The 16,356-nt window shown below is 37.2% G+C and overlaps 1 protein-coding gene across 1 annotated transcript in view; it reads left to right on the top strand.

Annotated features, from left to right (window-relative positions):
• LY75 (lymphocyte antigen 75) overlaps window positions 1-14,696 on the top strand; it is a 45,361-nt gene extending 30,665 nt beyond the window's left edge. The window contains exons 23-35 of the mRNA XM_059820333.1: window positions 50-210; window positions 867-997; window positions 3,625-3,856; window positions 5,603-5,771; window positions 6,976-7,137; window positions 8,087-8,209; window positions 8,658-8,852; window positions 9,245-9,465; window positions 10,586-10,760; window positions 11,254-11,421; window positions 12,707-12,829; window positions 13,290-13,457; window positions 14,471-14,696. Coding sequence (XP_059676316.1) covers window positions 50-210; window positions 867-997; window positions 3,625-3,856; window positions 5,603-5,771; window positions 6,976-7,137; window positions 8,087-8,209; window positions 8,658-8,852; window positions 9,245-9,465; window positions 10,586-10,760; window positions 11,254-11,421; window positions 12,707-12,829; window positions 13,290-13,457; window positions 14,471-14,655 — 2,213 coding nt within the window. The 3' untranslated portion in view covers window positions 14,656-14,696. The remainder of the gene's footprint in view (window positions 1-49; window positions 211-866; window positions 998-3,624; window positions 3,857-5,602; window positions 5,772-6,975; window positions 7,138-8,086; window positions 8,210-8,657; window positions 8,853-9,244; window positions 9,466-10,585; window positions 10,761-11,253; window positions 11,422-12,706; window positions 12,830-13,289; window positions 13,458-14,470) is intronic.
• Window positions 14,697-16,356: the final 1,660 nt, after the last annotated feature.

Genomic DNA, 16,356 nt, shown 5'->3' with positions numbered 1-16,356 from the left:
CTGTTGTTGTCTGAACCACAACAAGTACATTTACTGTTCTGCCCAACAGATTATATAACATCCTTGCTTCCTAGTATGCCGAAAGATATTTGGATTGGTTTGCAGTTTCTGTTCAGCACAAGGGAAAACAAATGGATAGATGAGAGTAGACTGTTGTATAGTAACTTTCACCCACTCCTAACAGGAAGATTAAGGAAAATTCCACTGGACGTAAGTTTTGACTTTTGACTTCTCTTGACCATTGAGTAATGAAATTTGGAATATTGACTGTATGGAAAGAAAAAAAAAAAAAAGGCCAAGTTAGTCGTTGTGATTGGCAAACAAGGTGACTGGCAGTAATGGAGTTCTGTTTACCTTTGCTTGGATGACAACTTCTGAACTGAGATGGGAAACACTGAAGGGTGAAGGAAAAAAGCTGAAACATATCTTTAAGGACTCTTCTGGAAATTCTGTTTGCAATTTAAAGACTACATGAGAAGAGTCATCAAAAAGATGTCATCAACAATTCTTGGTTCAGTTACACTTAGAATGCATCTGTAAACCATTATACATTGGTATTTTGCTTGCTGCTCTGCCCAAGGTGAAGCATAATAAATGTAATCGAGTCACACCTACAAACAAGACGTATTTTAAGCATTAAATCATTCCATTTAATATTCTCCCCTGTATTTAACTTCTGAATTCTTTTTGAGTCCAGGCACCTGGTAGTGTTTGTAAAATAGGTAAGCTGTATTATACCAGTCCTTTGAAACTTCTTAAACAAGTTCAGACAGCTTGGGTTCTCTTAGCCTCATATTACTTCACCTTCTCTACACAAGTATGTTTATGCCTTATTTGAGTCTGATAAGCATATTTCTGGTTTTCAGCTTTTTGATGAAGAATTTAACAATCAGTGCGGTGTAATCCTTAATGATCCCAAATCACAGTATGTTGGAACATGGAATTTCACTGCTTGTGCCGACAGGCACTTCTTGGGTATATGCCAGCGGCCTATAGGTAAGTCTGAAGAGTCAAAATAAGTTACAGCCAGAGTTTGCAGTTAAGATGCATGTGCCAGGAGACGTTTTAATGCATGTAAATTGTTGCACTAGAAGAGCAAGATTCTTGTAGAGACTGAGCAGGTAAATTTTGGAAAAGCAGAGTGTGGAGGATGATCTGGGACCTATTTATCATCTGTTCAGAATTTTCCCTTTTGTTTTTCATAGCTCAGTTCAGAGGGAATCTGTTTTCCTGAGAGACTCTGTGTAGTTTCAGTGGAATCATACTTGAGCAGATGGGGCTTTAATGTTCTGTGGGTATAGAGGTCCCATACATCAAGTGGTGGAACAAGTGACTCCTTTCTCCTCTTCAAGAACTGTGGAAGTGAGAAACCCTGGGAAGGAATCTCACAATATTTCTATCTTCCTTAAACATAACCTGCGGTTTTTAGCACTATCGGAATATGAGGTATCATACTCTTAATGTTGAAATCGGTCTCCCCAGAGCAAACCTTGAGGGCATACATGGAAAGTGATAATTTGGAGTGATGCAGCTTTCCCTAGCTTCATACAGATCCATTGGTGTGAGTGGGTTTTCTTAATCTGAACTAAAAATAATATTCTGATGTAGCTATGTGGGTTGGTCGACACCAGTTACTGGAATGGGATCAAACGCATTTAGCTATTATACCATTTAATTACTGCTATGGGCTAATGTTCAGCATACCCACTTCTGAGTATGTTCCTCTATGTAAATAATCCTTTTAAGTAACTAACATGCTATCTTCTAAAAGAAAAAAAAAAAACAAACCAAACACCAAACAAACCAAAAAAGCAAAACCAAACAGGTGTACAGGTGTGCAAAACACCAAAGAATATGCCCACCTTTCTTCATTCTCAAATAGGCAGAGAGATTTCGGGCCCCTCCATTTAACATAAAAAATCTTTTATTTCAGTGCCAAATACTTCAGAAATTCAAGTGTGCAGATTAGAAGTCTGTATCGAAGACATTTTTATGACTACATCTAGTCATAAAAATTCGAAAACGGGATTTTTATTAATAGGAGGTCGACAATATATCTGTGTAGATCCGTGTATTCTTAGTCTGGGCTGACTAAAATACTAAGCACTTCTTCCTAGCCACAGCTGTAGAAGGTATAATGAGAAGGGGTTTTGGACTGCCAGAGAATGTGTCCTGGTACAGACTGGTCTATATCATCATTGTATTAGGGATCTAAGGATAATTCAGGTTGGAAGGGACCTCAGCAGGGTGCAGGGACAACTATGAGAGAGTCCAGGTTGCCTAGGGCTTTATCCTAGGGAAAAAGACTATTCAGATTCCTTGGAAATCTTGGCATGATTGTGATTTGCAGAACTTTGTGAGACGTTAATTATCAGCAATTACTTCTTTCAGAAATGGACACTTTCCTTACTACCTTGTTTCCAATTTGGTACCCTTTGATGTGTGATGGCACCCTTGGTTCCATGGTTCTTTTCTGTAGCTGTTTACTAAGTGAAAGCATTTGGCAGCAGCACACCAACCACTTCAAACAATCTGTTCCAGCCTTGTCAATTTTCTGATCTATTGAAAGCTGTAAATTGCATATAAATATCAAATTAATATTATGTTTCTGTCTTCTTGTGTTTTGGAAAATGGCCCTGTCACCCTATCAATCAGCCATTTATATCCTGTTACTTGCAGAATTATTTTTTAAAATTTTTTCTTCCCCCTCTCTCAGTAAGCCTTTTTCTGCTTGAGATATTTTAAATGTCAAGGTTTTACTCTCTTTTGGAAAGCCAATTTATTTTTGGTTGTGTATAAAATTTGGGGGGTTACCAGGTTTGCATGCTTTAATTTACCACCCATGGGAATGTGCATCTTCTATTAACTGCAGTTGCTATGCATCTTGGAGATGTATGCCTTCAGTATGATGCTGATAACTGTGGTAATGCTCAGTTCTTAGAGCACAAATAGTGAATTATACTCCTCCATATGCAAGGTGGATTTTCTGCAATTAGTTAAGCACATGTGGAGGCAAAATCAGTTCCCACTACACCCATGGATGGCAGTAAGGAATTCTGGGACTGTAAGATCTGCATAGACAAGTTTTGTGGCCCATTAGATTCGCATAAGCGTAAATCCACAGGCTCTACAGAGATAAGTGAGTCAAGTTTAGCTGTTGCTATATAGCAGCAGAGAGCAGTCGCTCTCTCCCAGTATTGTGTTTAATTAAAGTTTTAGAATATGTTTTTAATTCAATAAATAGAATTTGTAACATTATTTAGCAGTTATTTAAAAGTAGCAAATATAAAAAGATGTGAACCTAAATTGAGAGAAAGGTATATAAAAACAGATTGATTGAAAATAATCCTTCTTATTATTTTCTTCTTTTATGTATTTTCTATCTAAAGTGCCAAAAAAAATTTCTTCTAACTATAATCATTAGCGTAATATACTGTCTAAGAAAATTTTTTTGATTATTTTTTTTTATTTTTTTTTAAACTCTTCTCCCCTTACTGCGCCGCCCCCCCCCCCCCCCCCGGGGGAACTCAAACATTCTGTTTGTACAGAGAAATTGGGAGTTCAAAATGTATTCCAAATGTATTCCAGTGTTTAACTGCCTAATAACTGGATTTCTTTCTTACATATAGGAACTGCTGATAACCAGACAGAGCAAGTCCTTAATGAAACATTGAGCTATCAGAATGTGCAATACATGGTAATTCTGAAGAATTTGTCCTGGAATGATGCAATGGCTGCATGCATAAATAACAAGATGCAGCTGGTTAGCATCACAGATCAGTTCCAGCAGGCTTTTCTCGCTGTTCAGGCTGCCCTTCATAATTACCCACTGTGGATTGGACTCTTCAGCAGAGATGTAAGTTTTATTTTTCCCCTCAGACTGTGGCTTAAGGTGATTGTCAGAGTTGTGTGAAAGAGAAACTGGGATAAAGAAACGCAATGAAAAATTAATTTCTGGGGTAACTGTTTTCATTTAGGGATAATCATCTGGAAGGTCTCAAGATTAATATTCTAAATGTTCAGTTCTCCAAGTTACATGGTGGTTGAACTCCACTGGATGGGTTGATGATGAGACAATTCTTTTAAAAGATTAAGGATGAAGGGGTATATTGTAGGGTAGCAGCAACATAGATCACTGAATCATCTTTGTCTCTTTTGTTAATGAATGAGTAATTAGTGTTGCCATTTAATATCATCGCCACTGTTTCAGTACCACTCTAGAAAGACAACCCAAAATCTGTGGGAGAAACTAGAAGTGGCAAACAAAATCCAAAATGAATCATTGAATACTTCTGGAGATACATTTCTAAAGCTTAACTTAGACTCTGTTGTTACTTCATATTATTTATGCCTGTGTTTTGAGTTAGAGGGAGACATCCTTGAGACAGGTCAGTGGGTTTTTCTTTTTTCTTCTGTTTGTTTGGTCTGGAAGAGTCCATGCAGGAGGTACTGCTTTGCCTTTATTAGCCAGAGGACCTCTTGAAGATCTTCATTGTGGACTGAGAGCTTTCTCAGCTGTTAATGAAATGGCTTGGGCTTGCTTGCAGGGTTTATCTTTTTTGTCAAGCACGTGAGTCTAGAGATAATTGCAAGAAAAAAGTTAAAATTTATTTGAGAAGTGCCTTACCTACAAAGGCTGATGGTGCTTACTCGGCATGTGTGGTATTATGATATTCCTATGTCAGTAATGGGCTACTGAGTATTCTAGGCAAAGTAGAGGAGGAAAACATAGAAATTTGAGTATATACTTTATGGAGAATATTTTTAAAAGGAAACAGGCATTTAATCTTAGTGAAGATGGGGAAAGCAGAACAATGTATTTTCCCTCCTGTTTTGAATCTTTATCTCTAAGTGAAGATCAAATGATTCATTTTGCTGCATACAACTCAGGCATGCATTTAGCTTTTCACTATTGCAACACTTCGTTATTTGGGCACAATTAAAGTCACATGAAAGGAAATTATAATTATACTGGTCAACAGAACTTGTTACTCCAGTGCTGGAATCATAGACACAAAAGAAAGATACAAGATAAATTAAATTACAAAGCAGCAGGGGGATTTCCTGAAGAAAACTTTGAAATGTAAGATTCCTAAAGGATGGCGTGCTTGTTGTATGTGCGTTTTTTCTTATTCCTCCTGCATCCTCCAGGGCAGGAACGCATCTGATTTATTAAATCAGTTAAGTATTTAATAGATTACTTTCAACTCAGTGTGGAGTAACTGAGACTGGGCCTTATTTTCAGATATTATCAGTTTTCCAAGACCAGATAATTAGATCCACCATTGATTTGCAGGTGCAAATGATGTAATTTGGACATCATGTTGCCAGGCCTTCCTCCATAAGCATAGTAGTTAAACATCAACATTTGATAATTTGCCATCCACTTCAGCTAATTTGTATTTTTGCAACTGCAAAACTTAAAATAACGAAGCTTGTTATATTGTGAGCAGCAGATCGGATCGTGAGGGCAGTGGAACACTTACAGTTCTTACTGGAGACACTGTAAATGTCTAGCCAATGTAAATACATTATCATGTCATTTTCTGTATTTAGTAATTTTTACTATGTAAGCTCATCCCTTTTACTTATACAATGCTAGGGTGGAAAACATTATGGCTGGCTGGATGGAAAACATGTTAGTTTTAGTCGCTGGTCTGAAGATGATGAAGAAACAAGCGAAGAGTGTGTGTTTTTGGATACTGATGGCTTCTGGAAAACTTCTGACTGTTCCTCTGAAAACCAAGGTGCTATTTGCTACGCATCTGAAAGTATGTATCCGAGCATAATACTTATAAAAGCTGAATTTTGTTTTATTATGAAGCATATTTGATAATTGCAGATTATAACTTAAAAATGGCAACTCTTTTTAACTTACATTTCCTCAGACAGGCTGATTTGCATGTCAGGAAAAAAAGAAACAAACTTCCAATAGGGGGGCATATACCTCCTGTCAGTCTTAATCCACATGCTCCTTACGAATTAATTTGGCATGGGTGCTTTGGGCCAGACTGTACCCTTCATATTGTCAACTGATTCTATCTTTGCACTGTTTCTGTAAGATTGTTGCATACTAATCTCTCCCTCTTGCATGTGGAAGAAGATTCAGCTACCTCTGTACTGTTCATATCTTAATATTGGGACCTCCTGAAATCCCTTCAGACATGGAAGTCTGTACAGGGAGGAGGTACATGACTACATGGAGAAAAAAGATAGCGGGTAGACACTGAATTGAAAGATGTAAATTAAAGTCACCTGCAGTTCACGAAACCCTTCTACCAATTATAGCAAGACAGGTAGGGATATAGCAGGACATCTTTTGTAGGAGGTATACATATGTAGCACAGACCTTTTTCTGGAAAAGATAAAAGATCTTTCTGAGAGATTATCACAGATTTCTTCCCTATGAGACCATTATAATTTGTTTTGGTTGGTTTTCCATGAGAGGACACAGTTAAGCCATTGTTGTACATACTGAGTCACAGTAAAGTGTATACTTGGCATTATAACATCCTTAAGTATTTTGTGCTTGCAATCTGAGCAAGTGCAGGAAGAGTCCTTCTCACTTCTCAAGTATTAGATAAAGCCACAGAACTGAGATGTGTTGCCAGCTATGAAGTAGCTCATTTGTTATGGTGATGTACCTTCACACAAGAGGCAATAGGAGCTTTTAGTTATTGGTCCACACTTAGCACTTTTACATAGGGATTTTATTCTTAAACCTCTGTAACATAACAATTGTGAAAAGTGGTAAGCATCTGTATTCTTCGGTAATGCTTACTGCTGGTATTGTTACTTTTAAAAAAATCACCATTATGAGGAAAGTGAAAGCAGCAATGTATTACACATTTAGAGGACGGCACTTAATTTGTCTTGCACGTTTTTAAATGGTACTGGAAAGTGTTTTGTGGTGTGTAAGGTTAAGTGTTGTTATTAATAAAGTCACGTCCTGAATGTCTTCTTTCCCTTCCTTAGAGAAGATTGAAAAAGAACAAGTTCCACAAGTTAAGTGCCCACATAAGATTAAAAATACTCCCTGGATATCATTTAGAAACAATTGTTACACTTTTATGATAACAAAAAATAGATGGAGAGAACTGAAGTCTCAAGAAGCTCATCATTTATGCAAGAAAATGAGTAAGTACTTTGTCATATTACAGGTATTGATGGACTTATATCAGCTTGAGGGAGATGAGTTTTAGATCCGAGTCACTGTCTTACAATGACAGCAAAGTGACTGTTGAGAAAGGTTGTAGCATTTGGAAATGTGCATTAGTGTTGCACTGTCTAATGTTGTCTGCCCTTGCGCTACTCTGATTAAAAAGTGCCAGAGCACGGGTAGGAGAGTTTGAGAGAGAGATGGCTAGGAACTATTGAATTCTGAGATCTCTGAAAAATTGGAAGTTTGTAGGTTTGTTTTTTCTCTTTATAATATGCAAATTTATATAGGTTGGGCAATTGTTATCCCCTTGGCAACATTCTGGCTTTACAGTCACATTTATTTCATGGGATTGTTTTTTTTCCCCCCTTGCTGTGTGGAACACTTAAGTGAACAAAGTCAACAGACTGAGAATAGTCCAATTCAGAAAGGCACGTGGGCCTTTCCTGTCCATCCTGAACAAAATGTAAGCTTAATATAAGAGGGAAGCTGTTCCTAAGCCATTGCTCATGGCATTTCAGACATGCATCTTTCTAAAAACTTTTTATTCTTCATTAATTGATTTCAATTCAGTCTTCTTCTTAATACTGTTTCTCTACTAGGCAGTTCCAGAAAATTATGGAAGACTGCTGATATTTGTATGTTCTGTGCAGAGAATTTTTTACTACATAGAACTTGAAGTGACAGTAGAACCCACAGATATCTCTGGGGCTGATGTCTTTCATTTATCCACAAAACCAGGGGAAGGACTGTCGATAATACCTTTGAAAATTGTTTTCGCACTGTTCATTTAGTTATTTATAAAGGTCTAGCCTTTACACGTTCTTGACCTATCTGTAGTAATTATTAACAAAATAGCAAAAAAATATTTATTTTGTACCTGAAAGGTGCATTTGTAAGAAAGTAACTTACAAAAATTTTCAATAGACCCAGAAGCTTTTGTTCTGAGTGTTCGAGATGAAGAAGAGAATAACTTTGTTACTGAGCAGCTTCGTTCGTTCAGCGGTCTGGCTATGTGGGTCTGGCTGGGTGTGATTTATGATGACAGTGGTAAGATTTAAGTTTTGCTTGGTTTTTTTTTTTCTTCTTCTTAATAACTGGATTGGAGACAAAGTTTGCAGCATTTTAAGCACATGTTTCTTGCATGTTTCAGTATACAACTAAAGTCAAACTGAATGCAAACCTATAATAATGCTTTATATTTGTATTTATCTTCTAGAAGAAAATAACCAGACATGCTTTCTGTTTGAGTGATAATTAGATCCAATATGTTCTGTTTTAGTCTAGATTTGATTTCCCTGGAAAGCAGGACTTAATGACCTGGATGAGTAATGTTAACATATTTAGCATTGTATATGGAACTGATTTACAGTAACTTAGAGTATCACTGCATTTTTTCCAAAGTGACTATCTGTTAATGTCATTAATATATTCAATGTTAAATGGTATTTGTACACATAATGCCAATGTTATAATAAATATGCAATGTTTTCCACAGATAAAGTTCTCAAGTGGTATGATGAAACTCATCTGACTTACAATAACTGGAGGCGGGGAAGACCTAACATAAAGAAGAACAGTTTTTTTGCTGGTGTAAATCTTGATGGTTTTTGGGATATTTATAATTATTCTCAAAGTTGGCATGCTCATCACTACAATGTGTATAGTATTCTCGCCTGCAAAATCGAAAGGGGTAAGTAGTAGAGAAGATTTATGTGTAGTATTGGAGTGTTGGATGAAGGTCATAATTTAAGTCCTGGTTCTGCGGTACCTGCTGTATATAAGGCTTTGGTTTTGCTCCCAGTGAAATGCATGGCACAGCTGTCATGGGCTTCTGGAGTTATATGGTCAGTCTGTGCATCACTGTTGTAATACTCTAATCAGGAGGAATGTGTTTGCTGTACTCCTCCACCAGCTGCTCACAGTGTTCAAAGTAGCAAAAGATAACTTACTTGGTATAAGTGGCTTGTACTGAACGCTTTAATTCTTGAATTACATTGATACAGATGGATTTTAATGCTTCCTGTATGTTCCTAGTAACATGAATGAAGTGCACAGAACTTGTCGTCTTATCCTTTGAAACAGGACCCCAACAGCACAAGCCTCCGTTGCCTGAGTCTATTCCACATGGAAACAGGACATACAGGATCCTTCAGAAAAAGTTAACATGGTATGAGGCATTGCGAGAATGCAAACACAATAGGAGTGATTTAGCAAGTGTACACAGTGAATCACAACAGGTGTTTCTAGAAGATATTGTCAAGCAGGATGGCTATCCTTTGTGGCTTGGGTTGTCAATTCATGATGTAAGTATATACTGTTATTAACCTCAGTAACAGAGCTTGTAAATAATTTTCTGCACAGGATATGAAATATTTTCTGATGCTTTTTTCCAGATTCTTGGAATTTCTATTCCATGTAGTAAATTACCTACTTTTTCAACGCCATGTAACATATGTTAAAAGTATATTAAATTTTAGTGTATGTAGCCATACTGAGACATTTTTCCAAATCCTTGAAATTTTAAAATACTATGAAGGTCCCACATCATGCCTTGTGGCACAGGGAAGTGCAGTTTGCAACACTACCTTTGGAGGCTCCAGATTTATGGCCCTTTGTTAGGATCAGATTCCATTAGCAAATACAATGGGACAAGGCTGTATGGAGCCTGTTTAGTCCAAGTCAGGACTGTATCTCTAGCAAGTTATAGTGTCCCTTCTCCCAGGAGGCATAGCAAGAGACAGCTGCAGATCTTCCTCCTCCTCTGTCTGCTTAACCTTGGAGCCAAAAGCCTGTGGCCCCAACTCTGCTCCCCACACTACTCCCCAGACTGGGCCATGGCAGTTAATTGCCAAGAATATCCCTCTACAGAGAGAGGTTGGTGATATCTCTGCATACCTTTGCTACCTCTGCCTGTCCTTTGGTCTGAATGGGTCCCTCCACTTCTCATAACTGACCCTTCAGTGTTATGGGTTTCCAGCAGTGTATCTGAAGTAGGAGCTAGGACAGCACACCATTCCCGAGCTGGCCAGCTTTACTCACTGAGCCTGTCTCGACAGTTTAGCGGTTTGCAACGTATCTAACAACATTCTTAGCAAGGAAGGCAGACTGCTTAAATGAAACAGCAGGATGAAGGTAAGTAAAATGTTCCCCATAGAATAAAACAAGGTTAATTGCAGGTTTAAACTTACAAACATGCCCCAGTTTCTCAGTTCACACAAGTAAGCAGGATTTCTACGTTAAGAATAGATTGGAAAATGCAAACTATGGTGTACATTTATTCAGTATGGATTTAGAAAATGAGGCACTTGCACTTTATCACTCTACAAGGGATAAATATTCCTACGTGACTTACTAATGACTGACAAGACTTAAACCATGACCATATGCAGTGGTTTAAAAGTTGTGGATTTTTGCTTTAATTAGGGAAGTAAAGCTAATTTTGAATGGTCAGATGGAAGCGACTTTGACTACTATCCTTGGGAATTAGAAAACTCAAATACTACTGAGAACTGTGTTCTGTTGGATACTAAAGGATCTTGGAACCGTACAAAATGTACAAATGTTGCTGAAGGTGCCATTTGCTATAGCCCTCCAAACAGTAAGTGTTATTTTTAATGTTTTCTGTAGTTGTCTTCTATATTCTATCTTTACATGTTGTATTTAGAACTAGAAATGAAGGCTGAAATACTACACGTGATTCCCTCTTTAAGAAGAGCTGTCTATCAGGAATGATAAAAAACTTACGGGAGCTTAATTCTCTCCATTCCAGTGGTGAAAATCTAAAACAATCCTGGTCACTTTTTGATCATCTGTATGTATCTTTTCTGATTTGAAATCCATATCAAACACATACACCAAACTTCAAAACCCCTAAAGAGCAAGAAAAAATGGTTCCCAAGCCTGTGGGACTTGTCTTATGCTCATTTTCAAATAAATTCATCTATGACACATGAAGAAGGAATGTAAGCTAATTGAGTCATGGTGGTTGGTAGGAGAAATTGTCCTTGCTAATACTTACTGTCCTGTTATTACAAAGAAACTAAGCACAAACTCCTGCAGCAGAAATAATGTCAATTTCTTTGTCTTTGCAGAGACACAATTACAGCCAAAGCAAGTGAGCAGAGCCCCAGGATGCCCGCAAATTAGTGGTACCCTACAATGGATACAGTTTAAGGATCACTGTTATGCATTTGACATGGCGTTCTACAATTTTTCAGTATATAATGTGGAAGATGCTAAGAAAGTCTGCCAGAAACTGAGTATGTTTAGACTCTCTATCACATTACAACTTGTAATTAGTCCATTATTCAAAAAGAAAAAAAAAATAACCAAAAAACCTACACTGGTTGTACTTCTAGCTTTTCAGCTTTTATGCTTCTTCAGTTTAGGAAAAGTAATAGCAAGCTTTGTTTTTGAACATCTGATTAAGTTTCTTGGTAAAATTCTGCAATGTGCTGACAGTTTGTTTGGCACATGGGTATCTGCGAGTAAAATGTAGATAGCCATTGATAGATGATTCAGAAACTTAAGGCTTACAGTTTGGAGGAAACCATTTTATTTGCATACAATTAACTGTATTTATTATAAAGTTAGTGGTATTAGCAGTGTTTTCTTATATCCTTGCATTAGCTGCTTGCTAACAAGGAGCTTGAACCATCAAATGGTTCAAAGCACATACTTTATAGATATTATTAAGGCACATAATATCACTAAAAAGCTTAATTTTTATGTCAAATTCAAGCATTTTCTTTCTTCTTTGATAAGCTATATGGGGAATTGTGTTGTGAAAGATGATGTTAAGCAGTGTCATGTACAGAATTTTTAATCACCTTATCTTAGAAGCCAGGGACTGTCATAACTTACTTTTATTGAATTATCGTATGATGTGAAGTTGAACTTGCTTTGTAGGATGAAAAAGAAGAGGTGCAAGTAGTCTCAGTCCTGAGTGCAGTTTTATATTCAATCCTACCTGGCCTGGTATTTGAAAGAGAAAGTGATCTTTCTCTAAATTAAGCTTCTGGCTTATATTTGCATATACTTGTAAAGAATGGTACGCTCTGAGCCTGTCTCCAGTATACCCTTTCCTCCCTCTTACTCCTTCATTGCTATAACACTTTATAAAACCTGAAGCACAATGAGGGATTGATTTAGAAATTAACTTGACTCAGCAAAATGCTGAGCTTTTGTTCAACTATGATTTTGAAAAGGGCTTATTACTTAGGACAAGGCTAGTAATTCTGAATGTGGCTTATCTTTTCATATCTTCCATATATGTGGTCCACAGCTGCAGTAAGTTTACTCCCATTTTAATTTGTATGACCTGCTTGAATAAGCAGTCATCTGAAGCTGTCTTGTATAACATTACGCTGTATTTTAGGGAATGCGGGTTTATGTCTTTATTCTGCAAGTTACTTCAAGCTAATTTTACAAGCCCAGATCAGCAAATCTTTTCCTGGAGTAATTGTTCCCATAGAAAACTCAATGTACAAGCACCATGAAAAATCTCTGAAGCTGCAATTCTGACCAGTTTCCTCTTCCCCTCAGATCCTTCAGCAACCCTTCTGACTATAGCGGATGCTGAAGAAAATGCATTTGTGAGCACACACATAAAGGAAAATGATCTCATCACCAAGAACGTATGGCTTGGCCTGGCTCAGAGCTCTAAGGGTAAGAATTAGCAACCATGTATGAGCATGAGTGCTTCTTCACGTGGTAAATAAAAATGCATAAATCCTCAATAAGAACACGGTTTTGTAGTGTTGATAGCCTACAGTAACTTCTGCCTGAGGTTGGAATCCCTTACTTAGTGTTATAAAGTCCTTTGGACTTCATTGTAGCTTAAGGCTCTTCCTGTTGCATACTTAAGATAGTCAGGAGTCACTGAAATTCATTTTCCCTAACACTGTCATTGGTGTCTAATGGTTAAGCTGCAAATGCATCAAATGCTAAAAATCTGGAGAGATATGGGTAAAAGTGATGTGTTTGTATTTATTGCTTTTAATATACAGGATAGACAGTCAGCCCTGTTTCTTTTAGCAACATAAAGAAATCAATAGATTGTGAATGACATTGTGTAGCATTACAGTATGTTTTGGTGATCTAAACTAAGCATTTTTTTCCCCAACAGATCAGTCCCTGAACTGGCTTGACGGCTCATCAGTTAATTATGTCAACTGGGAAAACAGAACTGCAGAAGTCAATGAAAAATGCAGTGTTATCCTGTCCACAACTGGCACGTGGTCCAAAGTTGACTGCAGTCGTAGTCAAAGCAGAGTGGTTTGTAAAGCTCCTTTAGGTATGGAAGCATTGATTTTTAGCAGAGACTTAATTTTGTAGTGACTATATTCTAGATTTTCTTTTTTTTGGTGGGGAAAGTCTGTGTTGAAATAAGGAAAGTGCAATTCACAAAAGAATGTATCAAGTACCTCTGCCTAAGCAGGAGCCTTCTGTTGCTGTTTTGCCATAAAATTGCATTTCAGGGAGAAATTCTCTAGGAATTTACTTCTCCTGGCTCCCACTATCCACTTAAAGGGTAAGGGAGAGAACTGAAATTGCCACTTAAGAGACCATAGAGCAGTTGCTACTGCTTCTTACCACAGGGTATCTCTCATGGGTGAATCTGTGTAGGTGGGAACAGAAAAAGTTCTGCTTGTAAGAGATGCCAAGTGAGCAGGTACTGCAGATTGTGTTTTCACTCTTGAGGAGGCTTCTGAAAATGGCACTTGGCAGCTCCAGAAGAAGGCTTGGGCCTCATTTTACTTCCTCATACTCTGCTGTGTGTGTCCAGGAAAGAAAGCAGTTACCTGAGCATTAAGCAAGCAAGTTCCTGAGAAGCAGTAGAATCTTCCTGATTTTGTATACATCCTCACTGAAGTGGAAATGCAGGAATAGATTTAACTTTATGCTGCTGAGGAAGACTTCAAGAAGATCTTAGCAGTCCAATGGAAGCATAATTCCTTTCCACTCTAAGAGAGTCCAGGAACTGATTAGATTTCTGAAGTATACAAACCTTGAAATGAGTGCAGCATTTACTGATAGGTTTTTTGGACCTCTGGGGTCCCTTCCAACCTGAACATGATTAGGAAATTAACAACAGAACGATAAAAATAAGCTAATAGATGCTGATTCGTATGGGAACCTAACTTCCCACCTGATGAAGTGAAGACTTAATAATGATGAACCAGTTTGCCTTTACTTCAACTAAATGCATGCAGCATTAGTGTATAGGTACCTAAGCATCAACCCCATGACAAAATATTCTTACCAAAACTCTTAAAGAATGACTATTTGTGTTTTGTTCTGTTACAGGTTCTAATCATACTGGGGTGGCTGTAGCATTTGCTCTGCTAATTATCTTGATCTTCATTGTTGGATTAGTGTGGTATCTCTATAAAAAGAAGAATCTTCACTGGAGTGCCTTCTCTTCAGTACGCTATCAAAGAGGGATGAATGATGATGAAACTGATGATGTGTTCACAAAAGACAGCTATTGAGAAACTATTCCTTCTGGGCAATTTAGCATGAATTTCACTGTGTGAAGCCATAAGGAGTGAACTACTTGATGTTTTATTACTTCTTTTTGGAAAAATAATAAGAAGGTTATTAATGGGGGCTAAAGTTTGTTCTTTTATACAAGTGCAATTTTTATTCAAGTCCATGGTAATTATTTACATTTGGCCTCAGCCATTTAAGGTGCAAGGTTTCTAGAGTTCTGTGATTTTTTAATTTACAATATTTTCTGTCTTTACTGGAAAGAGTTTTTAATGGAATAATTAATGCCAACAGTACTTCATGCAACATCACCTTAACGAATGCATTTAAAATTGCTACATGAATTCTGTAACTTTGTACAATTATCCATCATCAATAACTTCATGCCAAATGATGTACCATTTTGATATGCTGTAAGGGTTTTGCTGCTAGCATTAGGTTACCCTGTAGAAGCTAACACAAAGACGATAAATAAGAGACAAAGTGTCTTTGTGTAGCAACTTTTGTAATAAGCAGTTATAAATTTTGATATAGCAGGGGAGAAGGGAAGTTACCAAACAAATAAGTTTTCATTCCCGTCCAACTAGAATTTAAGTTTTCGTGTTATAGTGGAGGAAGATCATATTTGATTTCCCCCCTGCCCGCAAAGACGCACAAAAAAAGTCACGTCGTAGTGGTCAGAGAAGCAGCTTTCTTAGAATGTACATTTTGAAGAGAGAGTTATGGGGAATACCCTGAACTAAAGCCATGCCATCTAGGCATAAATTAAATAAACATTGACTATTTGAAGCCTGAGACTGTGGCAAGCTGGCAGATCACTACTCTTAGCCCCTGAAGGCGGTAGTGGGGCTAACAAAAATACCCATTAAGGGCTAACTGCAAACACAAGCAGAATTCAAGATATAATAAAAGCCTTAGCCCTATAAAAGCAAAGGCATGAATGTTATGTTTTATCCTGTGACATAACTGTTCTTTAAGTAAATGGTTCAGTTTCTTTTCACAACTCCTTTCACAAAGTTTTGAAAGCACAAATAGCAGGAATGTTTACAGTGAAAATCAGCATTGGACCTAAGGATTAAGATTAAAAACCTGCACTTAAAGTAGTATTTAGAGAAAGATGTACCGCATTCTATCTTCTGTCTTCAAACTACTCTGAAATTAGACCTGAGTGATTTTTTTGTAGATCAAAACACAGAAAAGACCTGCTGCACAGAAAAGATCTGTGGCACTGTGACACCCAAGGACAGGAGTGTTGCAGTGACAGTGTTCCTTGTTCTGTAACAAGATCCTCCTGACATTTACTTCCCCTAATGCTCTTATTTATACCAGGGTTAAATGCCTAACTTTATAGGTGAAGTATTTCATCTATCCAAGAAACAAGATAAAGATATATCTAAGGAAAGAGTGAGAAAGAATGTATGGTAAATAAACTTGTGTACATAAATGCTAAAAATACTTGAGTATTTTACATAAAACTTAAACTTGATTTTTTTGTATGTGGTGTGTCACTGTGGCCTTTTCTATGCACTCCAAAGAAATCTATAAAGGGAAAAAGGGAAGACAGAAATGTATCTACTAATTACTCTAATGATTTCATCAATTAACATGTTGAAAAAGTCTTTAGACTTTTTTAATGCACAATACAAAGAACAGGCACATTTACTGTTATGAAGGAGGATATGTAAAAGACCAAATCCATTCCC

The sequence above is a fragment of the Gavia stellata genome, chromosome 8, assembly GCF_030936135.1.
Source record: "Gavia stellata isolate bGavSte3 chromosome 8, bGavSte3.hap2, whole genome shotgun sequence".
NCBI lineage: Eukaryota > Metazoa > Chordata > Aves > Gaviiformes > Gaviidae > Gavia > Gavia stellata.
The sequence above is the reverse complement of the archived record's forward strand: the minus strand, read 5'-3'. Positions and strand labels throughout refer to the sequence as shown.